General features: G+C 44.8%; 2 protein-coding genes across 2 annotated transcripts in view; one reads left to right on the top strand and one right to left on the bottom strand.

The window, feature by feature from the left end:
- LOC124711185 (rabankyrin-5-like) overlaps positions 1 to 26,592 on the bottom strand; it is a 431,684-nt gene that overhangs the window by 145,631 nt on the left and 259,461 nt on the right. The gene's annotated exons all lie outside the window — the stretch shown is intronic.
- LOC124711186 overlaps positions 283 to 26,592 on the top strand; it is a 149,006-nt gene continuing 122,696 nt past the window's right edge. The window contains exon 1 of the mRNA XM_047241115.1: positions 283 to 442. Coding sequence (XP_047097071.1) covers positions 406 to 442 — 37 coding nt within the window. The 5' untranslated portion in view covers positions 283 to 405. The remainder of the gene's footprint in view (positions 443 to 26,592) is intronic.

Raw genomic sequence — 26,592 nt, 5'->3', positions numbered from 1 at the left:
GCCATGCAAGTCGAGATCAGGCGAATTAACCCCTAGCTGGACCGAAGCACCGTGTAAATTCTTTCTGCATCGCGTTGACCGTGCGCATTTTACCATGTGTGAGAAACCCTGATGTAGACGTAGCAGCGTGAGGGTTTGGGGGCAGATAGACGGCGGCAGTGCGGCGTGCACAGCGCTCCAGTACACCTCCCCCCTCCCCGCCGCCCGCCCACTCCCCGCTCCAACCGAAGACAGCTAGCAGGGTGGCGATCAGCTGGCTGTGGCTGTGGGCTGGGAGCCAGTCAGCGGCAAGCAGCCGAACCGCTCACACGGTACGAAAACGACCGCGAGTGCCCGGCACAGGCCGAGCTGTGCCCGCCGCGCCACCATGCACACGGACTGAGACAGACGACGCGTCGCCTTACCATGTCGCCGTGCCTGCTTCTTGTCCTGCTGTGCGCAGGTGAGTCCCACTGACCTAGCAGGAACCACTGGCGATGTCATTCGAACGAATTGAGTCAAGAGGCACTGAAGGACAGCTCATCTTAGTTCTGGATAAATACACTGCAATCGCGCAAAAATAGGAAATAAATTTGTAACATTTGGTCCGCCAGACTGTCGCATCTATTAAGGGGAATTGGAACGCCCTATCCCCACAATGTTAAATTTACTGACTTGGTTTCCCTGTATTTCAGGAACCACTGTAGCCACTGACATGAAAATTTTACAGGGCATTAAACTGTATTTTCTGAGTCTACTGAACTAAAATAATTGTATTTCAGCCACTGCTTTCGGAAATACAATTTTTTAACTACACGGTTAAAATTGTGTGCACTGTTATCCTAAATAATTTTAATTATACTTAACATTATGTTCTTCTTTTAGTTCAGTAGACTCAGGCTATGTATGTTAGTACTCCCCGAAAATTTTAATACTCTACACGAAGTGGTTTCTCAGATTTAGGGAAAAGTGCAACAGAAAATGTAAATTTTCAGGAACGGCTTCTAAAGTTTCAAAAGACTGTACCTCAATATGGGCTTAATTTTTTATTTTTAGTTACTCAGAAGCACCCAGCACATACTGTGTATCATCCTCTTGATCTTTTTCCAACTTTTTTCTTCTTTCTGGACTCCTTAGTGGCCAACTGTGCTGCATACTCTGCTTCATAAAAGCGAACCTTGTCCTTCCGTTCAAGTTCTCTGATCCCATTCGCTCCAGGATTAATTCCCATATGCTGTAGCACTTCCACCCTACCAATGTTGCCATCATTAAAAGCAATAACAGCATCTCCGACCCCCACTTTACTGTCTTAATTCCAACAAAAACAATTTTTGGTAAGCGAGTGCATATAAGATTATTGAACGACTCACTGGGATTTTGAGTCTAACAATCCAGACACATCTTCAGTAATTCAGGATTTGCCAGGTCTCTGTAAATAGGTTTTATGATATACATGACCTGCTCGGATGGAATGTTTATGGCTGTATGAACTGTATGAGTACTGGGCATTGCGGTAATTGCACCATGAATCAGGTACAGGACGGCACAGGTGGTGTACTGGTTTTTCATCAGTTGACAGTCTGTGGAAGAAGGTAGCCCATACTGCCTGCTTCAATTTCAACAAATCCTCAGTATTACTTCTAATGGCCGTCCCATTGTACTTCCTCAATCATTTTGTCGGTCAGCCTGTCTCTGTTAGCACTCCGACATACAACGCGTGTTTATTATACTATGAAACGATAGGATACTGTTTTTGACAGTGCTACCAATACAAACACGTAATTTAACCTTTATAACACAGCAGTCCACAGCCTTCTATATAAAAAAAAAAATCGATTTTACTAGATCTTGAAGTAATACACGCAAAAATTTTAACATTTTCAACTGGTGTAGATTGTATTTAAAAAATAAAATATTTACCATGTGAGTTTATAAGTGATATATGTATATCACTTTATTCGGAAATTTGCAAATTTTATAATGAGATAAAAATCCGAAAATGTAAAAAAAAAATTTTTTTCGTTCTAACTCCCCTTAGGTAACTAGGGGAAGTGCTATTCATAGATGCGAAACTGAACGATTACAGAAAGTAAGAAGCAGGAAGAGCAAATTGGTAGGGAGTATTATGAGGAAATGGAACTGCCCTGCCACGGAGAATGTCCAAGCAACTCGACCAGCCTACTCCAGCGTTTCTTACTGAGCAAGTTGGCATAGTGGTAATGATACCTCTCTGTAGACATATACACTAACCTTAGGCATGCTCTTGGCTGTGGGCAGTTCCTTACTCAAGATACGATCTTCGCAAACTGAACCTGCATCATATCATTTTGTAGCAAGCCAGAACATGTAATACATATGTAAAGTAGCAAGGGTACTCACATCTATACTGTACGTCGTGAAATCTCGAAAAATATTTCGTCACCATTCTACCTGCAATTGAATATCCCAGAAGGCTCTGCAGTCTAAAGTCTGAGATTTCTACTTAACGAAAGTTTCACCAAAGTGGAAAAAAAAAGATATTCGTAATCATTTTCTGCTTCAGCGACATCTAGCATGCTTGGACAAGTGCATTTTGTATTGTCATCAGAGCCAAAAATACTTCAGTGTCTACTTCCGTTCTCCAATGGCGACTTTGTCTCCTTTGGAGATACCAAGTGAACCGCCACTTCTTTTCTTCAAAATCAATGAAATGAACGATATCATAAAATACGTTTGTACTTCTTTGACGTCATTTTTGCACATGTTTTATGTACAATGGTACGTCATTTCGAGTAAACAATCACTATGTTTACCTGCAGCTCCAAAACCGTATTTCGTAAACCTATTTCCCTGTATGACAACTGGTTGTTCACGTAAACACTCCAAAATCGATCCTGGAAATCCTGTTCTAGCTGCCAGTTTTCACTACTACAACCGATTTTCGATTCCACGTAAACGCACAAGCGTTTTTGAATCGTGCTCGCTTGCCAGGTTGAGTCATGCTGAAAATTTTCGGACAAGATAGACGCAGTGACTTTTTGTGCAGTGAAGGTGAAGTATAAATATTAGAAGTTCTGTACCTCGAATATTTAACTGAAGAGAAATGGCAATTGTCCTGGAAAAATCAGAAACTTGTACAGCTGCTTTCCAGACGCCGTATTTGACTCGGCTAACCGAAATTCGGTTTTCGTCTTCTGGAAGACGTGTCGTGTGTATGTGTGCTTGAATTATGGGCTTATGGTTATAATATTACTCCTCCTCCTCCTCCTCCTCCTCCTCCTCCTCCTCCTCCTACCACCACCACCACCACCACCACCACCACCACCACCACCACGGGATCTGAATTGACCGAAACTTTGTAATCCTACCCGTTTGCAGACTGAAGCTACGAGAAATAATGTCACTCTCATAGTCTAGCCGCAGGAGAAGCCTTTCATTCTTCCGTGTACCAACGATCCCAACCGAATTACCCATTTGTTTTTAAGCGTCTTCAATTCCCAATGAAGGACTCATTGGCAATAACAGTAAACGAGGTTCAAGGTCAGCGAGAGGGATTGGACAGGGGGGATGGACAGAGGGAGGGGAGTGGATATAAAGAGGAAGGAGGATGAGGTGTAATATATATATCAATTGCGAAACTCTGCCGTGTTCGCTAGCACTTTATACATTCAGTAGTAGAATTACTGAGACCATGACTCTTCGGATACTGTCATTATCAGTTTCCACCTTCTGGAAAGGAGAGCACTCTACGTACTGACGACTGCATGTTAAGTGATATTTTTCAAATACTTATGACATGTGTGGCACCACATGAAAAAAAATATAGTCACTCCAAAAAGTTTCTGGATTGGATTAATAAAAACCAGAAAACTTTAATGCTTCATGTATTGTACATACTCTCCCTTAACTTGAGTACGACGCTCAGAACGTTCATACAACCGTGTGAAACTATCACGCAAGTCCTCCTTTGGGATGTTGTTCAACTCACGCCTCACATTGGCTTGAATGTCTGCACTTTGTTGTTTTGTGCCAGGTTCGTAATGGGTAACACCAAGTTCTTTCCAGAAAAGAATGGACGAAGTTTTTGCATTTCAATCAAGTCGCGGCAGACGTCTACGCCTCGACAGTTTCGTTAAGGAGTCAAGATGTGCGGGACAAACTTTGCACACATTTTCCTCTTCTTCAAGACGTTCTGGAGAATGCACTGTACACATGATTTAGGAATGTCGCTGCAGTACAATTTGTGACAATGAGATTGATAGACTACAGTTACACGTCTCTTAGTCAACACTGCCAGCTCACAACCTGTGGCCAGGGGAGATCGACACTTCATCGTCCTGCTCACAAAGTCAATCCAGGAACACAGTATCGCCATTGGGGAAGAAACACTGTACGCTACTATGGGATGGACCTGATCAGCCAAAGTGGTCACATAATCCTTGGCAGTAAAGCTGCCTTGACGAATATCCATAGGGTCTATGGAATACCACAGTATGACTGCCCAAATCATCAACGAACCCTCGCCAAGTTTAACTCTTAGAACCTAAACTCAGCCAGAAGTTGAAAATCGCGTGAAAAAAATGTCCAAATGTGTGTGAAATCTTATGGGACTTAACTGCTACGGTCATCAGTCCCTAAGCTTACACCCTACTTAACCTAAATTATCCTAGGGACAAACATACACACCCATGCCCGAGAGAGGACTCGAACCTCCGCCGGGACCAGCCGCACAGTCTATGACTGCAGCGCCCTAGACCGCTCGGCTAATCCCGCGCGGCAAAATCATGTGAAGCAAGACTCATCCGACCAAATGAGATTCTTCCAGGTTTTAATACTTCAGCACGACTTTTTCTGTGTTTCAGTGACTTTTCAACTGTCATCCTCTTTAATTTTCTTCACAATCTTCTTCAACGACCATCTGTCACGATCAGTCGTTGTGACTTGGTGACGATGTTTCTCCGCGTTTCACGTCTGAGGTATTAAGCCCGCCATTTGTACCTATTTTCATGTATTAGAGCACTTTATATTTTTTTAATAAATACTTCTACCAGATTCTGTAACTGTTTTAAATTTCTCCAATTACATTTAATACAAATATTTAAGTCCAGCAGCAGAAGCAACTTTTCACTCTCACAATCAGTGTCATCAGATTCTGAAACCTACTTACACATCAATATATCTCTAACAAGAGTATTGTTAATTAAAGGAAAAAGCAAGCAACGAAATTCAGAGAATCACTGTCAGCCGGGTATACAATCAGAAACCTTGTCGTCATTCATGTTACACTTGAGCTGCAGAAACTTTTGCATCATTCGTGTGACACTTGAGCTGCTAAGTTACCCGTCCATAAATCCTGGATTATGTTAAGACTGAACTTCAGCTCCATTGTACCGTCGGATGATAATATATTCGTACAGCTATTTTTTCTGTAGGTTACATAGAAAGAGAACATTTTTGTTCACGCCTAAGCAACTGTAATCGTGGCGTCTTGTGACGCTGGATATTTTTTGAACTAGACATAGAAACAACGAAACACGTTTTTACTGTTTTTCCTCCAGCTGCTGTGCGTAGGGAGGAATGCGCCGACTGCAGCAGTAAAGAATTTCACCTGGTCCGTAGACATAACGCGATAAGCGAGCTGCCGTAACAGTTCAAAATGACCTGTACGCGTTTACGAGATGGAAGCTTCCATTGTCGTATTTCTTAGTAACTCATATGGTCGTGCAGGTGAAGGACGCTGACATACGCACATGTGGTGCGGTTATCTTCATGGAACCCCAGCAGACGGCGATAACGTCACGCCAAAACAGCACGGAGGGATAATTGGATAATATTGTGTGTGTGTGTGTGTGTGTGTGTGTGTGTGTGTGTGTGTGTGTGTGTACACAGGCACTGCCCGGATGTGTACAAACTATGCTTGCGTCACACAAAAAACGAATGGAAAAATGGGACAAAAAGAAGACTTTTTCCAGGCATACGTCTCCTACAAAGGCACTGTTCACTCGACGTCGTGTCAATTACTTCAACCAAAAAAAATCAGCGGACCAGATGATGGCAACGTCATAGTTTGCCGAAATATTGTACCCGTTGGACAGAGATCCCATCCGTGAATTATTGTTCCGAACTGCCTCCTGAGAAACGCTCCCCGCCTCATTCCTTTTCAGATCTGAAGAAGATACATGAAGGATCAGTTTTAGTGGTGTCAATATTAAAAGGCAAATCCCTATCCGACCAAACGGCTACAGCAAGTAATAACTTCGTAAGGATAATCTTGCAAGATCACTAACGTTCTTAAATTGATATTTGCAATTTTTACTGTCACTTATTACGTGTCTTTTGAATAACTGATATAATATCAGTTTTTTAAAGTTTTTCTTGGGCGGGGTTCACAGTCAAAAGAAATTTCTAAATAGAGACAGTGATGACTGTCTTTCAAAATTGTTTGTTTTTAAGAGTTACTATTTCAATTTCGGCCTTTAGCCATCTTCAAATCCAACAAAGCGAAAATTTCGTGCTTTACCACATGTCAAAATAGCAGTCGTGTTTACATGGCCCATCACGTTGGCTGAATATAAAATGCTTCGCAAAACTTTTGGAGGACACAGGTGAAGTAGCGTAACATAGTAACAAATCGGCAGAAATGAATGATAGTGTGGCAGCATGTTCTCATAGGTCCCCCCGTCGCCCACAGGAAGTTTGACCTCACGCCTCAACGCTAAATGGGGTTGGCCTCGCAACACGAGGCAGTTGAAGGGACGAAGACAACACACGGATGAATTCACAAAGACATGAGCCGTCGGGAAACTGGAAGAAGGGAGAAATGTGACTAGTGTAGCCCAGTGGTATCACTCAAGGCATTGTTTAACGTGTATAGGGCGCGTTCGTAACCAAGGAGATGAGGTGGTCGACCACGGTCAACTGCGGCAGCGGATGGTCGCTACATCGTGCAACAAGCAAGAAGAGACCCACGTCAAATAGTGCTTGTAATTAGAACCACATTTAACAGGGGACAGTCTCACGCTCTACAATGCAGAGCAGAGGGGTGGTCTCTCTCGGCCGGACGACCAGTATGTTGTGTACCGTTGACACTAGCACATAGGCCGCACCGTTAGCAGTTTTGCCAAGAGCGAAGGGGCTGGACCAAGAGTATTGGAGTCACATGCTCTTCTCGGATTGGCAGCAGATTCAGTCCGATTAGCGATTCTGAACGTACCCTCATATGGCGAGAGGTGGGAATATGTAATGAATACAGATACATGGTCGAAGATCATCGTTTTGGTGGTCCAGGTATTATAGTGAAAAAGAGGCATAATGCCGCATGGACGAACTGACCCCAAAATCTATGAACACGGTAGCTCACCGGTCAACGTTATAGCAAATTTATACTCCTTCGCAACGTGCGTCAGGGTGCATTTGGCCATCATTTCATTTTTGTGCAAGACATTGCGCGACCACGTCAAACAGCGCACGAGGAGCAGCCATTGGAACGAGAGGATATTCGGCGAATGGACTGGCTTGCTCATTCCCCGACTAAAGTCCCATTGATCACATGTGAGAGACTTTGGGGAGAGGCATTGGAGCCTGTCCACATGTACCAACGACCATCCAGCAGTTGGAGGAATGGAACGCCCTACAACAAAAACTCCTTACCAACGATGTGGTCAGCATGGGAGCATTTTGCACAGCATGCACTGCCGTTGGCGATAACCACATATCCTGTTAAGAACCAGCCCTGCGTTTTGTAATGTCCTGATGTCATTTCCGTTCGTGTCATTACCTTCTGTACTACACGGTAGCTATTCTTTTTATGTATGGAGCATTTCTTGGCAGTGACACTTCATGCCAAAGTTAACTTCGTCCTTAAATTTTGTACACCAGTGTATGTTGTAGTTTCTGGGATCCTTTGTGTAAATAATATCGAGCTACCGCACATATCACTATCTGGTAAGAATATATTCGGAGTCCATCGCCAGACATCAAACGAGAATTGGCTGCGGAAGCTAGTGTAAAACTAGGTTGTGGTCTCTTGGAAGCCGTCAACTCTGGTAAATAGACTGGTTTCCACAAGTGGTAGAAAAAAACCACAGAAGTAACGGTAACTCAAAATATTTGCTTTACTAATGAAAGACGGTTCCTGTTGCTGGTTTACATATTTATTTTTAGGTCCACGACCGGTTTCTGATATCGCACTGTCTACTTTCAAGAGTATCTGAAAATAACCTGAATGTTACGGTAGAAACCGTTCTTGGACTTGAGAAAGAAGTGTATCAGCAACTGGAGTAGAATTTCTTTAACTGAGTATACGGTCGCGGAACAGTCCCTCTAAACACAGATAAACTAATAATCAAATATTTTCGTTTTAAACCTTTCGAAACTTAGAAAATGCGTAGAAGACTTGTCACAGCATAAATAAAATCTAGAGAACCACACAGCCAATCTACGCTAGAACGCAGTACTTTTCTGAAATGTGTAATTGACTTGTGAATACGATATTAGTACCTCGAAGAACAAACCAACATACAGCAATTTGTAATGCTGCTAATGGAAGTGTGAGTGACTTCATAGGAAGTGAATAAAGCTATTTTTGCAAAGATGACCCTCTCCTCAGGCTGAATTGTTGTCTGTCAAACGTATTCGCCCACGAGAAATCCTTGTGTGGTCGAGCGCAATCTTCTTTTGGGATGGCATCTCTATAGAAGGGATCTTTGTACAACTCTTTGTTTCCAGTAACAAACCATGGATGAATTAACATACGTATGATATCGCTCTGCTGACGAGTAAGCCGCTAATCATTTGCGAACAGAACTATCTTTAGAATGAAATTTTTACTCTGCAGCGGAGTGTGCGCTGATATTATACTTACTGGCAGATTAAAACTGTATCCCACACCAAGACTCGAACTCAGGACCTTTGCGTTTCGCGGGAAGTGCTCTACCAACTGAGCTACCCATGCACGACTCACGACTCATTCTCACAGCTCTACTTCCGCCGTACCTCGTATCCTATCTTCCAAACGACACAGAAGCTCTCCTGCTCTAGGAGACGAGGTACTGGCGAAAGTAGAGCTGTGAAGATGGGTCGTGAGTCGTGCTTGGATAGCACAGTTGGTAGAGCACTTGCCCGCAAAAGGCAAAGGTCTCGAGTTCGAGTCTTGGGCTGGCACACAGTTTTAATCAGCCACTAAGTTTCAGAATTATTTTTATCACTACAACTGGATGTCGGATTTGAGGTTAGAATTCGTTGCCACTGTCTACAAACCAAGACTAAGTGCACCGTTCAATCTTTCGACCAACTTTGTTGTATGGGAGCGAAAGCTGGGTGGATTCAGGTTACCTTATCAACAAGGTTGAGGTTACGGATATGAAAGTAGCTAGGATGATTGCAGGTACTAGTAGATGGGAACAACGACAGGAGGGTGTCCACAATGAGGAAATCAAAGAAAAACTGGGAATGAACTCTATAGATGTAGCAGTAAGGGCGAACAGGCTTAGATGGTAGGATCATGTTACACGCATGGGAGAAGCAAGGTTACCCAAGAGACTCATGGGTTCAGCAGTAGAGGGTAGGCGGAGTCGGGGCAGACCAAGGAGAAGGTACCTGGATTCGGTTAAGAATGATTTTGAAGTAACAGGCTTAACATCAGAAGAGGCACCAATGTTAGCACTGAATAGGGGTTCATCGAGGACTTTTATAAGGGGCACTATGCTCCAGACTGAACGCTGAAAGGCATAATCAGTCTTAAATGATGATGATGATGATGATGATGATGATGATGTCTACAAACAAGAAGAGGACGAACGTCTGACAGGTCACTTGCTCGCCTACCTTAACAATCTGCAGTCGTTCGGGTATTACAGCGCCGCTAGATTTCACGTGGTAGCTTTGTGCAGCTAAACTTGGCGCAAGCGTGCTCAGTATTCATGTTTTATGACTGCACTGTTTTCCCGCTTCCCTCTGACATTCTTAATATACCGTTCACTGCTAGTGTTGCCGCCTGTAGTTTGTGAGAGGTTACTCCACGTTGACGTCGAACACAGGCGGTGGTCACATTAATGTGTATAATGGAACAGTGATTAGTACCTAGCATAATGTACTATTTCGTAAACGCTGTTTTCTGAAACAAAGCGGGTGGGAAATAATGAAAGTATATGGCGCAGTACGAGGAAGTTCCGGTTCACCCCTTCTTCTCGCGGAGGGACAGCGTGCCAGTGGGAGCACGCTTTGACGCCGTCGCGTCGTCGGTCGTTTATTACCTGTGCAAGTGCCATTAGCAGCGAGACGCGCTATCGGGGAATGGGAGGGAGCTAATAAGGGAAATGTGCGGAGGCGGCGTCTGTTTCCCCGAGAGAGAATTGATGCGGGACCGATCGGCCGTGACTCACGAGGCCGGCGACGCCCACAGCTGAGCGCGCCCGTGCGCCGTTAAAGGATGCATCTGCGGCGGCCGCGGCACCGACCTGCGCAAGCCGGCTGCCAGTACACCAGCGCCTCCGCGTAACGCCTCTGCCTCGTGCAACTACGTAGGATCAGGAGCAAGGTCCAAGGAGGGCATTGAGGTTGTGGAGTGTGGTTATGAACCGCCCCCCTCCCCACCCACTCACAAAAGTTTTGACGTCGGTCGAATTTGGTTGTGCGGCAAAATACCGCCAAATTTGAGTCGCAAATGACTACGAGACTAATAATGCGTAAGCAGTGATTAGGCGCACAAGGAGTAATCGTGTCTGTACATGTTTATCCCGCAGTATTTGTTTTGCCTGTGACGTCAACGTGCAACTGTAGGCAAAGGCGCCTGAGTGCTACGAATTAGCTTTGTGTAAGTTACACTGTTGAGTCACATTAGTGCGATCACCTGTCAGAAATCTGAATAACCGCGGTCCGATACGCGACGTGCTGGAACGCACAGACAGGGATGTGGAGTCACGCCGATTCCAGTACCGTGGCCACCTGCACTAGGTTCTTCGGTTGAGGATCCGTGGCGCGAACAGCCCGATCAAGGTGGTCGCATAGATTCTCGATTGGGTTTAAATCCGTGGAGCTTGGTGGCTAGGGGAAGCCCGGTAAATCCATCTCGGTGCTCTTCGAATCACGCATGTAGACTGCGAGCTGTGTGACACGTTGCGCTGTCCTGCTAGTAGCCCAGGGAAAACACACTGCATGTAGAGGCGGACTTGGTCCCCAAGTACAGATACCTACTTGTGATGACGCAGTCTGCCAGAATGCAACGAAAATTTTCCACAGACCATAACGCTTCCTTTTCCGGCCTGGATCCTTCCGACGATTTTTGCAGGGCTGTACATGCCAACGGCCATCTGCCCTATGGAGCACAAAGCGTAATTCATCTAAAAAAGTCACCTGTTGCCACTCAGTGAACGTCCAGTTGTGTTACTGGCGTACGAATTCCAGCCTTCGTCGCCGATGAAGCGCGGTCAGCATGGGCGGATGAACCAGGCGCCTTCTGCGGAACTCCGCTGAAAGGTCACTGAGGAGACACTTTGTAGTCCCTTGGTTCATCTGGGGGGTCTGTTGCTCTACCGCTGCACGTCCGTACGCCCGTAAACATCTCGGCAGACGTCGTTCAACAGTTTACAGCTTACACATTTCGGAAATGCTTCCATCCCTGCCCCGGAAGCCAATGATCATCCCCTTTCGGACGTCAGATAAATTGCCCCGTTTCCCGCAATACGGCAACTACTGCACTTTTCCATGTCCCCCGCCACACTTTATATACCCTACACTGCTGCTGCTGCTGCCGCCACTTGCCGTCTGTGAGATGTCATTGGATGGTTACGTCAAACATAGGCGGCGCTGACTCGCCCATGTATAAATATTGCTGTTGCGTGGGAATGCTTTCAGTTAGGTCACTAAATTGGGTGTCATTTTGAAGAAGTTGAGGAACACTGCTAGGATACAACGTTGATACAACAATAAAAATATTTGCCTCAATATAAATGAAAAACTGTATTAAACTGAAAATTACAAAGTAATGAAAGATGTCTCGTATGACCCGTAATTACGCTCGAAATTGTAGAAAACGCAAATCATAGGAAAGTTCGCGTCGAAAGAAATTAAAAAATCCACTGCCGAGAGAAGACGAGAGCTATGGCAGCGTCGAAAAGGAATGAAAAACCGGCACAAAGCTGTTATGTAGTTGGCTAATCGGACATGCAGCGGTACAAAGTTGTGATTTATCTGTTCTGCAACCATTATACTACTCAGTGTAACCTCTGTATAAAAGAGATTGAAATTAAATTACATATTAATACGAAACATTTGTTATCACTAATTCTCGACGTTTTCCCGAAAATTTTGCAGTCTGGACAGGAATCATGCACACAATTTTTAATAGAAGCGTTTATCTTTTCACCATCTCAAATTCCACTTCTCACACCTAAATTTGGGAGAATAAAGTAGCATGGAAACTGTCTCGAAAATGACAAGGAATTCTATAAATTACAAGCTGCTCTTAACACAAGTTAATTTTCACTTGCTTCCGGTATCCCACGAGGATGTATTTGCGGACTGACAGTTACACTTTAGCGAACAGATGCGCACATTCGCAGCCTCTGAACAACAAATCCGATTCGACAGGTAGAACCCGCAAAGTACAGCAACTCGAGTGCGGTAGGATAAAGCTGTTAAAGGGGAAAAAAAGTAGAAAAGAAATGCTTCCTGAACACAAAGTGATACAAATCAGAGAAACGGTATTCTCCTTATTTACACGTTCTCAGAGTAGCCTGCACAACAGTGTTCACAATTTTAGTGCTTACTGAAATATTCATGAGGGCAAAATTAGATTTTGCGGTATATTGCGTAAATTATGACGTCGTTGAAGTAGTAAGAGTTTGTATTAAATTAACTATAAGACAAATGTGCATCCCACGTTTTCGAACGTACGCTTTTCAAATGCCATATTTCCCTGAACTGTGATTTCTTGGACATTGCGCTACGCTCTGATGTAAACAAACTATATAATAACATGTTATATTTATTTTAAATAACAAACTGTGACCCCGCCATTTTCCAGAACCCAAACCTGAATTCCCGCCTGCGTAGGATCGCTGCTGTTCTGTAAGAGAATACAAGTCCCTTGACGGCGAGTGTTCATCAGACACAAAGGTAAAATCAGGACTGTACCACGGAAGTGTGATAGTAACTCTGCTCTTCATACACAGGGGTTGGGCAAAGTTATAGAAACAACAAAAGGACAATGCATCAACATGCCTGATACGATGTAGGAAACCCTTCCAGTCACCTAGGTGTAGATAAATATAAATCCTGTATGGTTTTCTAGGAAATCTTATGCCAGCCTCCCAGCAAAATAGTGGCAGCTTCCAGTAACGATGACGGAGTTGGCCAGCGGTCACGTGCCCTTCTCTCCAAAGTAGACCACAAAGACTCAATAATATTGAAATCTTGTTTACTGTGGTGACGAGGGGAGATACGACAATTTATCCTCGTCCTCACAAAACCAGTCCTGGAAGATTAGAGCTGTGCGAACAACGCCGTGTCGGCTTGGAACGCAGCATCACCATTGGGAAACAGATTCGTCACATAATCCCTGGCAGCAATGCGACGCTGCCGAGTAACCACGGGGGTCGTGGAATGCCACGAGATGATTGCCCAAATCCCTGGCAGCAATGCGACGCTGCCGAGTAACCACGGGGGTCGTGGAATGCCACGAGATGATTGCCCAAATCGTCACCGAACCTCCGCCAAGTTTTACTCCACGGACGTAAACTGGGGCAGAATTTGGAAACAGTGTGAAACAAGACTTTTCCAACCAAACGGCATTCTTCCACTGTTCCAGAGTCCAGGTTTTAAGACTTCGGTGCTGGTATTCCAGCTCGTCCTGCAATTTCCTGCTTATGGAGGTCCCTTAGCATTGTTTTAGGGGAAGAAAGAATCGCGATTGTGATATTCAGTTCTCCAGCGATCTTTGCAGCTGTCGTCCTCTTATTTTTCGTTACAATACTCATCAATTACCACCCATTAAGATCATTCAATACACACCTCCGTCCGTGTTGTGACTTAGCGGGCGGTGATTTTCCGCTTTCTGTGCGTGCGATATACACTATTGGCCATTAAAACTGCTACACCACGAAGATGACGTGCTACAGACGCGAAATTTAACCAACAGGAAGCAGAGGCTGTGATATGCAAATGATTAGTTTTTCAGAGCATTCACACAAGGTTGGCGCCAGTGGCGACACCTACAACGTGCTGACATAGGGAAAGTTTCCAACCGATTTCTCATACACAAACAGCAGTTGACCGGCGTTGCCTGATGAAACGTCGTTGTGATGCCTCGTGTACGGAGAAATGCGTACCATTACGTTTTCGACTTTGATAAAGGTCGGATTGTAGCCTATCGCAATTGCGGTTTATCGTATCGCGACATTGCTGCTCGCGTTGGTCGAGATCCAATGACTGTTAGCAGAATATGGAATCGGTGGTTTCAGGAGGGTAATACGGAATGCCGTGCTGGATCCCAACGGCCTCTTATCACTAGCAGTCGAGATGACAGGCATCTTATCCGCATGGCTGTAACGGATCGTGCAGCCATGTCTCGATCTTTTAGTCAATAGATAGGGGCATTTGCAAGAAAAAAACCATCTGCACCAACAATTCGACGACATTTGCAGCAGCATGGACTATCAGCTTGGAGACCATGGCTGCGGTTACCCTTGACGCTGCATCATAGACAGGAGCGCCTGCAATGATGTACTCAGTGATGAACCTGGGTGCACGAATGGCAAAACGTCATTATTTCGGATGAATCCAGGTTCTGTTTACAACATCATGATGGTCGCATCCGTGTTTGGCGACATCCCGGTGAACGCACATTGGAAGCGTGTATTCGTCATCGCCATACTGGCGTATCACCTGGCGAGATGGTATGGGGTGCCATTGGTTACACGTCTCGGTCACCTCTTGTTCGCGTTGACAGCACTTTGAACAGTGGACGTTACATTTCAGATGTGTTACGACCCGTGGCTCTACCCTTCATTCGATCCCTGTGAAACCTTACATTTCAGCAGGATAATGCACGACGGCATGTTGCAGGTCCTGTATGGGTCAATGGTGGCCGAGCAACTGGCTCGTCACAATACGCCAGTCACTACACTTGATGAACGGTGGTATCGTGTTGAAGCTGAATGGGCAGCTGTACCTGTACACGCCATCGAAGCTCTTGTTTGACTCAATGCCTAGGCGTATCAAGGCCGTTATTAAGGCCAGAGGTGGTTGTTATGGATACTGATTTCTCAGGATCTATGCACCCAAATTGCGTGAAAATGTAATCCCATGTCAGTTCCAGTATAATATATTTGTCCAATGAATACCCGTTCATCATCTGCATCTCTTCTTGGTGTAGCAATTTTAATGGCCAGTAGTGTAGATCATCTATACTGTGCCCCTTTTAACGCGAAGCACTTCGGCTCCCTTCGTTACGGAAGAACCCACCATACGAGCACCACCAGTCTGCACACATTCGAATTCACTTAACTCCGACATAATGCACTCGATTACACAGAACACATTTCTTACCACGACTGACACTTGCAACGTATTGAGGACATTGCACATGTGCCGTTCGTGGTCAAACAAGACGACAACATACAAAAATGGTTCAAACGGCTCTAAGCACTATGGGACTTAACTTCTAAAGTGTCATCAGTCCCCTAGAACTTAAAACTACTCAAACCTAACTAACATAAGGACATCACACACATCCTTCACCTTAGGCAGGATTCGAACCTGCGACCGTAGCGGTCACGCGGTTCCAGACTGTAGGGCCTAGAACTGCCGGCGACAACATACAGACTTGGCTAGCATCTACATTCACATTCAAGCATGCATTTCTCACGGTGTTTCCGTATTTATGTCCAACACCAGGACATCTTCATATATACTACGCACGGCAATGTACAGTGAATAGCGGAGTATACCATTCGCGTACTGACAGAAGGGAAAAAATGTCTATAGCCTCTGCGCGTGTCCTACTCTTTCTTATCTTGTTCTTCATTATCCCTACACGACATATACGGTGGTGGCAGTGTAATGGTTGGACTGTATCTCTCCACTAAAGCTTGCATTACCGAAGAAGCTTTCGCGAGAGCTACCTAGTAGTCTTCCAACGATTCCCGTCCGATTCATTCAGTATGGGAGTATTATGGAAATGTTCCGTGAACTTAGATGGAAACCCTTGGAGGGAAGAAGATTTTTCACGCGAAACGCTGAAAGCGTGAAGTACCAGAATTCGCGATAGCCTGGAAAAAGATTCTACTGCCTCCAACTTTCCTCTCGCGTAAAGACTGTATGGACATAGTGAGGGAGATTAGAGCACTTACGAAGGCAAACATTCCACCTGCCGCCCCCGCCCTCCCCTCCCCTCCTTCACCATCCAGACCATTTGCGAACGGAGCAGGAAAGGCAGAAATACCCTCCAGCACGCACCGTACAGTGGTTTGCAGACTACATTTGTATATGAAGATAAAGACATTCCATTAGTAGTATTACAAACAGCACGAAGCAACATTTATTCTCCACTGCCCTGGGTGACAGCATCTTCCAGAATTTGCCACATGGTTTTGCTTCATAATTCTTGCGTTTTCGCGCTCTAGTAGCCTCTGCTTCTCAGAGGCTGGGAACCCAATTTTCGGTATTTTTTTCTTTCTTTCTAAGCAGATGCCGAGGAACTTTATCTCCCTGTTAACGACATCCTACCATTTCTAGTTGGCTCGTCCGCGTGGCCATCTGTTATTAGTTTCTCGACTGCATACATTTTTGCCTTCATAATGAAACATTGCTACGACTGTGTGTTCATGGTCGTCCAAACAAGCCTGCCTGTAAATACAAACCGAATCTATGAATCAGTGCTCTATGCATTGAAGTCTACGGACCGGAAACACAGCGCAAAACGAAAGCAAGTGTTCTTGCAATGTATTCACGTATCATGTTATTACAGCTGAGCAGTTCTCCCATTAAGGGCAACATGAACGCAGTTATTATTTTCTCAAACTGATGGTTGCACACTACTATTTAGTAGAGCAGTCTATATGCTGCAACGATGACTCGTGTAGACGATCTACAACTTCACGCATCCAAATAATTTTAATTAATTGTGACAATGCTGGTTAACTTTAGAGAGCGTGACTGCGTGGAAAATCATGCCTAAGTTTAGGAAACGTGACAATGTGGAATAACAATGAAAGAAATTGAAATTTTAATTCACAGTACAACAAATGGAGATAATTTCTTAATGAAATAACTGCATCCACAACGTCAAAATTCTTCATTTTATGTATTTGATTTTTTAAACAGTTTTGCGATTTAAATATTGATTGATTATTGAAAATCGATTTGTGTCAGATCCTTCAGTGTGGCTTTTGACTCAGAAAACATGGCAGTTCCATTTGGCTCAAACACGGCGGACGTACAGCTGCTCTATGACATTTAAACCCTGACTGTCAGTATTGTGAATATCGTTGGAAAGAATCGAGTCTGTACTCATCCACACGCTGCAGGGTCGCCACATTGTATTTACGGTATACTGTTTACGTATCTCGAGAACCGTTTGTGCAGTTGAAGTACGCCAAAAACAGTGGTAGACTAAGCAGTGCAACAGTGTCATGTTGAACAATAGCTCCTCCAGTGTACCAACGACGTAGCTGAAGCTCTGGAGCGCAAAATCGCAGGTGAACAAGCGACGTAAGAACAGTATGTCACACGTTTACCACACCATAACAACTGATGCAAGGCGATCTGCATCCCACACATGCCGTGACGTCAATCACAACGTGACACAGCTGCACGTCAATCATTTCTGGCCATTCACTGTCCGCTCACTCCCAGCAGCAGAACAGTTCTATGTTAACTTAGATTAAGACATTTTATATGTAAGAAAGAACTGTACACATAAACGCCTGATGATGAGCAAAACATGCCTGAAACGCGTTGCAAGAAAGTTAAACATAAAATAAATAAATGTGACCGGTAGCAGAAAAAATAGATCACAAGTAATTTTAATTGTTTATTGATCTCTACAAACTTTCAGTTATGTTGTCGTCTAAGTCTTTTTTGGAGCAAATTCCTGCAAAGAACTTCGTGCTTCTTTCTTCACTTGCAGCGACTACATTCCCAATGCAGCTCCCTCTCAGATTGTCACTATGATTTCCTCAAAGTATTTCTGACCGACTTTCGGTGATATTTTATATCAGTGAGGTTTTCGTTGGCAGTTGACCGCCCGTCAGTCAGAGCATTGCCCGGGTCTGAGTTCGAATCCTGCACGCAGTTTTAATCTGACATTAAGTTCAGATGCTTAAGGTGGGTAGGACGTCAAACGGGCCGACTTGGAGCAGGAGAGGCACCACAGGACATTTTATTTTCTACTGTCTATACTTTTACAAATAAATTTATAAAACTTTGTCAGCATGACCAGGAAGGATTCAGGATTCACACTCACAGCAGTGGAAGTGCAAAAACATTATATATATATATATATATATGAAATTTCATCATTTTTCACTTACTGTTGGCTGCATTTGTTGCTATAGGTACATTTTTCTTTACAAGTAAGATAGATTCTGTGATGAAATATGCACAGAATACAAACCATACTTACAGGTGTACGAAACTCTAGAATTTTCCAAATCTATTTAAAATTGTGGTAAAAATTGAGATAATTAACTACAAAATTCGATTTTTTCTAAACAAAGTTTAAAACGTAACAGCTCATTCATTTTTTCATTAAATAGATTCTAGAGTTTCAGACACCTGTAAGTATGGTTTGTATGCTGCGCAAAATTCATCGAACAGTCTCTCTTACTTATGAAGGAAAGTGTACCTACAGCAACAAATGCAGCAAATAGTAAGTGAAAAAATGATGACATTTCACATGTAAAAAAATTATTTTGTTATGTTTTTGAACTTTCGCTGCTACGAGTGTGAATCCTGAATCCTTCCTGGTCATGCTGACAAAGTTTTATGAATTTACTTGTAAAAGTATAGACAGTGGAAAATAAAATGTCCTGTGGTGCCACTCCTGCTCCAAGTCGGCCCGTTTGACGTCCTACCCCCCTTAACTTTTTATCAAATAGTACATCATTTTTGACTCTTACAAAAATCCTGGTCATAACTGTAACATGGTATTCTGACGAACCCTAAAGACTACAGAAGCCAAACATCGACGGTACACAAATGCAGAGTGTCTTACAAGTGAATGGCCTTGATGGGTGGTGGAACATATTCATCTCCTATTCAGTTTTTATTCGGTTTCAGGCGTTCGCACTAGGGCACTTCCCTTGTACGCGAATCGTTGGCGTCCGCTGCTAATCGGTGTAGTTCCGAAGAGCGCCGCTGTTAGCTTTCTGACGCTGCGTGGCATTTGCAGAAGGTGGGACTTGGTGACGACGAGCCGGGCCCGTTGGCCCCCTCGCCTACATACGAACCGGTCGTGGCTCGAGGTACGGCCCCGATCCTCTCCGCGAGAGCTGGCGCCGAAAACCACAAGTATCTGATCAACTGTATCCGGACCATAAGCTGCCCCGAGAGGCGTACCCTCCACTACAAAAGTGACTTAACGGTAACATGAGGTGCCCTATGGTAAAATGATTGTGAAGTGCAAGCACAAAGGGACAACCGCAGCTAAACCACGACCAGGTAAACCGCGTGTACCGATGGATATGGATACTCGAGCATTGCCGAGGGTGGTAGTTAAATACCGCGCGATGTCAGTGGAAGAAATTACTCGTGGATTCCAAAGACCAGCTAGCACAATGACACTGCGTACGGAGGTAAAAAGGACGGGGTACAAGGGCCGAGCAGCTCCTCCAAAAACCACACACTTCTACAGTCAACGGTGAGAGACATTTGAGGTGGTGTAATGAGCTACGTTACCAGCGAATGGATGACCAGAAACGCGTGGTGTGTTCCTCCTCACTCTGCTTACGAAAATGCTAAATGCGGAAGAATGTAAACACATTTACAGCATTTTTAAGCGTACTGTACAGGATCAGATCGGCTCGATGGCGGATTGTGCGAGCTCGTGATGGAAACTATTAAAACTTTACTAGCATTTTACATCTTTACTCTTCATGTCTTCATATTTATTTCTCAACGCAGATTTCTCCCGTGGAAGCCACAACCTCACCTCTGCTTACACCACTTCGTCACAATCGAAGTCCTCTGAGGTGTTCTTTAATAATCAAAAACAGCCGAAAATCGGACGAGGCCAAGTCGGGACCATCAGGACGACGATCGATGACTGCGAACCAAAGGCTTGTTGCAGACATCGCAGCTCTGGTAGGTAGTCTGATATTGTCATGCTGAAAGAGAGGGTGTTCCAGGTGTGGACAAATTTTTCGTATTCGAAACACTATTTACAGCTTGCTCTTTCTCACGCACCGACATAGTTACTTTACACACCGCCATGTTACGCGCTACAATTTAATATGCATAACGTCTAACACCTAAACTGATATTGACAACAGAATAAAAAAAAAATGGAGACATTTTTAGCACGTCCTGATATCAGCATGACAATGCGCTGCCATAAAGCAGTATCTCTTGAGAGGACGGTTTGTGCACAATAACATTCCTGAAATGGAGTGACCTGTCCAGAGCCCCCACCTGAACCCAATTGAACACGTTTGGGGTGAATTACTATGTCCACTTCCAATATCATTACCTTCTCTCGATTCTGCTCTTGAGAAAGAACTGGCTGCCATTCCTCCACAGACGTTCAGACACTCCACTGAAAGTATCCCAAGCGGAGTTCAAGCCTTCGTTAAGTTGAAGGGTGGACACAGCCCAAATTTGTGTCGGCTAATAAGTGTCCTCGCACTTTTGATCGGATAGTTGCGTGGCTCCAAACTAGCTCATCGTTTCACCGTATGCGGATGTAATGTTACCCAGCGTGCGCGCTCTCCAATCTGGGAGGCTAATCCTGGAGCATTGCCAAGAGTGAAGGAAGCCATAAAGTTTCTTGTACAGGAATTATATTGCCTCTTCCTTGACTCAAACAGGGAAAAAGAGAATAGAGAATGCCAAGCAGAAATCCTTGGAGAACAGAAGATATACTAGATTAGACAGACCGATGGAGAAAATATAGAACTACAGCAAAGAAAGCTGCCGAAACGATATGCAGATGTCTAAAACCTGAGATTTAGAGAAAGTGCAAAATCGCAAAGCAGGAATGACTATAGCGGAAATACCAAGCTCTAAAAGTCTGCATGATTAGGGGAAAATATATGCTGCCTGTAGGAAACCTGTGTGTGTCATACGAGAAAAGCGAAGCACCTGTATGAAAACGAGGGGGCTCAGATGGGAACTCAGTACTAATCGAAGAAGGGAAAGCCGAAAGGTGGAAGAAATGCATAGAATGGCAATACAAAGGAAATTCACTGTGTTACTCTCGTTTCGCATCCAGTAACAATCATCCCCTTTCCTTAATCCCAGATCAGACTTCTCAAAGTTCTGGAAACTATGAGGCGCTGAAAATGCTTTACTCTGAACTGGTTGAAATCACTGAGGGAAGAATGAAACGTGTTCCACGCTATCGAAATTGCTTTGAGAAAAATAACGACTACGTAGGGAAATGAGGAGATAGATACGGGTGAGCGTGGTGGGTTGTGTGCGTGTGGAAAGAAGGGAGGGAGAGAGAGAACAGTTTTTAATTTGCATCTTGTGCAGTATTTTGCAGTCCATCAGTCCTTACCTTAGCGGTGAGCTTAGTGTATCTAAAAAGCAACACTATGATTGTTGCACATGTATCTGATTACGTAATCCTACTCAAGAATCTGTGTGTCTGGGTATAGCAAGAACTATCAAGAAGATGACTGACTGTGCTTTTACATTTCTGTTGTCTGCCAAACAACGTTTCGTAGGCTTCGGTTGATTTTCTGATACTGAATATGGATTTCGCCTATTGCTGTACTGTGTGTTGAAGCGTCATGTCCGCATAATTCCTGTGTAAGCTGCTTCTCTCACTGAAGAAGACAGTACCGGAGTACGTAAAGTGGCACGTAGTGGTCAAGCAAACGTTCAGTTTGGCAAATGCTTTATAAACAGAAAATCGACTGACCGACCTGGGAGCCTACAGCGATACCGTTTGCTCTCCGCTACACCGGTTTTGTGACCAAGGACACGGAATGAGGCTGCAGCTTTCTAGTGAGACTGTTCGTAGTTCACGGAGATAGTTATCTTTCTAATTTCCGAGGGTCCTCTCGAGTAGTACTCTAACTACAGCGCTTCATTCCTAAAATGTTGTAACAGCACTATAAGATCACTGCTACAATTTGAGTTTGTATGGTTGCTTGCGTTTGTAATCATTTGATTCTTCTGGGGTCTCGATTTTATGGTTGGTACGCAATGTACGCAATTGTATCTTACATCACTACACAACACACTACCTCGCGATTTGAAAGTATGGTCTTGAAGCCTCGACAAGTGTACATTGTTCATAGGATCTCAATACGGCCTTCACTCTCGGAATATGAAAATATACGTCAGCAGAACATCCGACTGAACAGGGAAGGCACGCCAGTTACTGTGCACAAGCTCAGATACAATGGGTTGGGTAAGTAAATCAATCACGTCCTTTTCAGAGGAACCACCCGCCTTAAGCGATATAAGAGAAGCGGGTACCTAAACGTGGATGGCCGAATGCATAACTGAACTCAATTCTTCTCGAATGCAAGTCTAATCTTCAACATTTGAGCCACATCGACCAGTAATCGCTAATAAGCTTCGTTAAATCTTACTACGGTATCTCGGCTGTCTGCCACGAAGTGGCGGCATTCATATCTTTATTTTCTTGAGCGCAGTTTATCCCTATACATTCTTTTTCTTTTCTGCAATATAACAGGAGTTAATTCAAAATCTGTATTTCAACCGACATCTTCATTTTGTCTGTCTCCCAACGCTGCTTTTTAAGCCCATCTTTAAATGAGCCAATTCTTGTATGGGTCTTACCTACGCTTTTCAATATCCAGCAGAAATTGCTTTCTAACGCCTACATTCACCTGGCGAGTCGCTTCGTTGTTTCACATTCCCACATGCTCTGCCCCCCCCCCCCTCTCTCTCTCTCTCTCTCTCTCTCTCTCTCTCTCTCTCACACACACACACACACACACACACACAACTGGTCAGAGATGCGCCCAGTTGCAATGTAAGTGGAACAGCGAGGTGAAAAAGAAAACAAACACAAACCACCAATCACAAGTGAGTTGAAAGCTAACAGCATGTTGATGCAGATACCCGTACGCCATGTCTCTCGCCGAAGAAGAGCAAAAAGCAAAACATCAGCCGTACAATTTCACTGACGGCACGGAGAGCTGGTTAAGTGTAACTACGTAGGCATTATAGTCAATTACAAAGCAAGAAACCCTGTGGAGAAAGTAACACACTTTTCCCACTAGAGGGAGAAACGTAGTGGCCTGGTCATGTCATGTCATGCCTAGTTTTTTCGCACTACTCTAAACACACAAAAGAAAACTAAGGCAACTGACAAATATGATAATTCATTAACGAATCTTTCGTAGTGTGTGCTGCTTGGAAACTTGGTAACAGGGAGGTACCTATGAGAGCTTCTCCGAAGTAGGTGAGGGATGCTGACAGAAATGCTGCCGCAGAAGATCGGGAGTTGTGCTTCGATAGCTCAGTCGGTAAGAGCGTTGCCGCGAGAGGCAAGGTTCCGCGTTCGATTCTCGGTAGGGCAAACTGATTCTGTGCAAGAAATTTCTGATTTGATAATGGCTACGGTACTCAAAAACAGTGGGTTGTAAGCTCAGATGTTCGAAACTGGGAATACTGAGTCCAAATACCGCAAATACAAATTTCTGTTTTAGCACCAGCGCGGTAGGAAGACTGGAAATGCGAGACAATGCTGAGGGGCAAATCTAAAATCTAGCCTTACGAAATAAAGAGAAGGCGAAACGGAAATTTTAAGCTGGAAGTGGATGCAAGGGGAAAAGTAAACGTAACTTCAGTACGTAGCCCGAAGAAATATTTTTATCAACTGAATCATTAACGAAACACGATTAAACAACATCCATAACGAGTGCTGTTTGCCGTTATACACTACCGGCCATTAAAATTGCTACACAAAGAAGAAATGCAGATGATAAACGGGTATTCATTGGACAAATATATTATACTAGAACTGACATGTGATTACATTTTCACGCAATTTGGGTGCATAGATCCTGAGGAATCAGTACCCAGAACAACCACCTCTGGCCGTAATAAAGGCCTTGATACGCCTGGGCATTGAGTCACAGAGCTTGGATGGCGTTTACAGGTACAGCTGCCCATGCATCTTCAACACGATACCACAGTTCATCGAGAGTAGTGACTGGCGTATTGTGACGAGCCAGTTGCTCGGTCACCACTGACCAGACGTTTTCCGTTGGTGAGAGATCTGGAGAATGTGCTGGCCAGGGCAGCAGTCGAACATTTTCTGTACCCAGAAAGGCCCGTACAGGACCTGCAACATGACGTCGTGCATTATCCTGCTAAAATGTAGGGCTTCGCAGGGATCGAATGAAGGGTAGAACCACGGGTCGTAACACATCTCAAATGTAACGTCCACTGTTCAAAGTGCCGTCAGTGCGAACAAGAGGTGACCGACACGTGTAACCAATGGCAACCCACACCATCACGTCTGGTGATACGTCAGTATGGCGATGACGAATACACGCTTCCAAAGTGCGTTCACCGCGACGTCGCCAAACACGGATGCGACCTTAATAATGCTGTAAACAGAACCTGGATTCATCCAAAAAAGTGAAGTTTTCCCATTCCTGCACCCAGGTTCGTCGTTGAGTACACCATCACAGGTGCTCCTGTCTGCGATGAAGCATCAAGGGTAACCGCAGCCATGGTCTCCAAGCTGATAGTCCATGCTGCTGTAAAAGTCGTCGAACTGTTCGTGCAGATAGTTGTCTTGCGAACGCCCCATCTGTTGACTCGGGGATGGAGACGTGGCTGCACGATCCGTTACAGCCATGCGGATAAGATGCCTGTCGTCTCGAGTGCTAGTGATACGAGGCCGTTGGGATCCAGCATGGCGTTCCATATTACCCTCCTGAACCCACCGATTCCATATTCTGCTAACAGTAATTGGTTCGCGACCAACGCGAGCAGCATGTCGCGATACGATAAACTGCAATCGCGATAGGCTACAATCCTACCTTTATCAAAGTCGGATACGTGATGGTATGCATTTCTCCTCCTTACACGAGGCATCACAACAACGTTTCACCAAGCAACGCCGGTCAACTGCTGTTTGTGTATGAGAAATCGGTTGGAAACTTTCCTCATGTCAGCACGTTGCAGGTGTCGCCACCGGCGCCAACCTAGTGTGAATGCTCTGAAAAGCTAATCATTTGCATATCACAGCATCTTCTCCCTGTCGGTTAAATTTCGCGTCTGTAGCACGTCATCTTCGTGGTGTAGCAATTTTAATGGCCAGTAGTGTATTTGGCAGGATTTAAAAGGAAGCTCTTATGTTAGTAACTGTAGCACCGACGACCACAGGAACTTCGTAATGATTGCACTGGGCCGTAAATCAGTCGTATACGCTACGCGGCCCAGTCGTATTAATGTGACCACCGCCTATGTTCGACATCAGCGTGCAATAAACACTCACAGGCGGCAGGTGGCAGCATTGGCAGTGGAGAGCACTTAAAGCATGTCGGAGGGAAACGCAATACAATGCATTGGTCGCAATGCGGAAACGCGGCAATTTATCTGACGTCCGAAAGGACATAATCATTGGTTTCTCGGCCAAGCGTGGTGTATTTCCGAAACGACTAAGTTTTTAAGCTGTTCGGGTGACGCCGTGGTTAAAGTACACCGTGCATGGCAAAATGACGCCATCCAAAACTGGCGCAGGGCCAACTGTGGTGCATCACGGACCATAGATATCAGGGGTGAACGACGGCTGAGGGATGTCTACGGGCGAATAGACGGGGGAGCTGTTGAACAACTGACCGCCCAGATGAACCAAGGAGCTACCAACAGGGTTTCCTCAATAACCGTTCTGCGAACATTACTGCGTATGGGCCTCCGCAGCAGGCACCTGGTTCATGCACCCACGTTGACAGCTGTTCACCGGCGACGAAGGCTGGAATTTGCAAGCAAATATCGCAACTGGGTGTCAACTGAATGGCGACAGGTGGCGTTTTTAGATGACTCACGTTTTACGCTCCATCGTACAAATGGCCGTTTGCGGGTACGGTGTGAAACGTCTGAAAGCAAACACCCTGCAAAAATCGTCGGAAGTGTCCGGGCCGGAAGAGGAAGCGTTATGGTCTGGGAAATGTTTTCGTGGCATTCCCTGGATGATGTCGCCTTTCTGGAAGGCACAATGCGTCCACACAAGTACGCGTCTATCCTTGGGGACCATGCCCACCACTACAAGCTGTTCGTTCTTCCTCTGACAGATCACACAGCTTGCAGCGTACATTTCTTTTCCGAACAGCGCCACTGTGAGTTTACTGTACTCCCTGGGCCACCAAACTCTGGATTTAAACCCTATCACGAACATGTGGGACGATTTCGATCGGACTGCTCGTCATCAACCGAGAAACCTAGAGCAGCTGCACACAGCACTCGAGTCGGAGTGGCTCCCCA

Source organism: Schistocerca piceifrons, chromosome 8, assembly GCF_021461385.2.
Source record: "Schistocerca piceifrons isolate TAMUIC-IGC-003096 chromosome 8, iqSchPice1.1, whole genome shotgun sequence".
Lineage (NCBI taxonomy): Eukaryota > Metazoa > Arthropoda > Insecta > Orthoptera > Acrididae > Schistocerca > Schistocerca piceifrons.
This window is presented reverse-complemented; position numbering and strand designations above follow the sequence as displayed.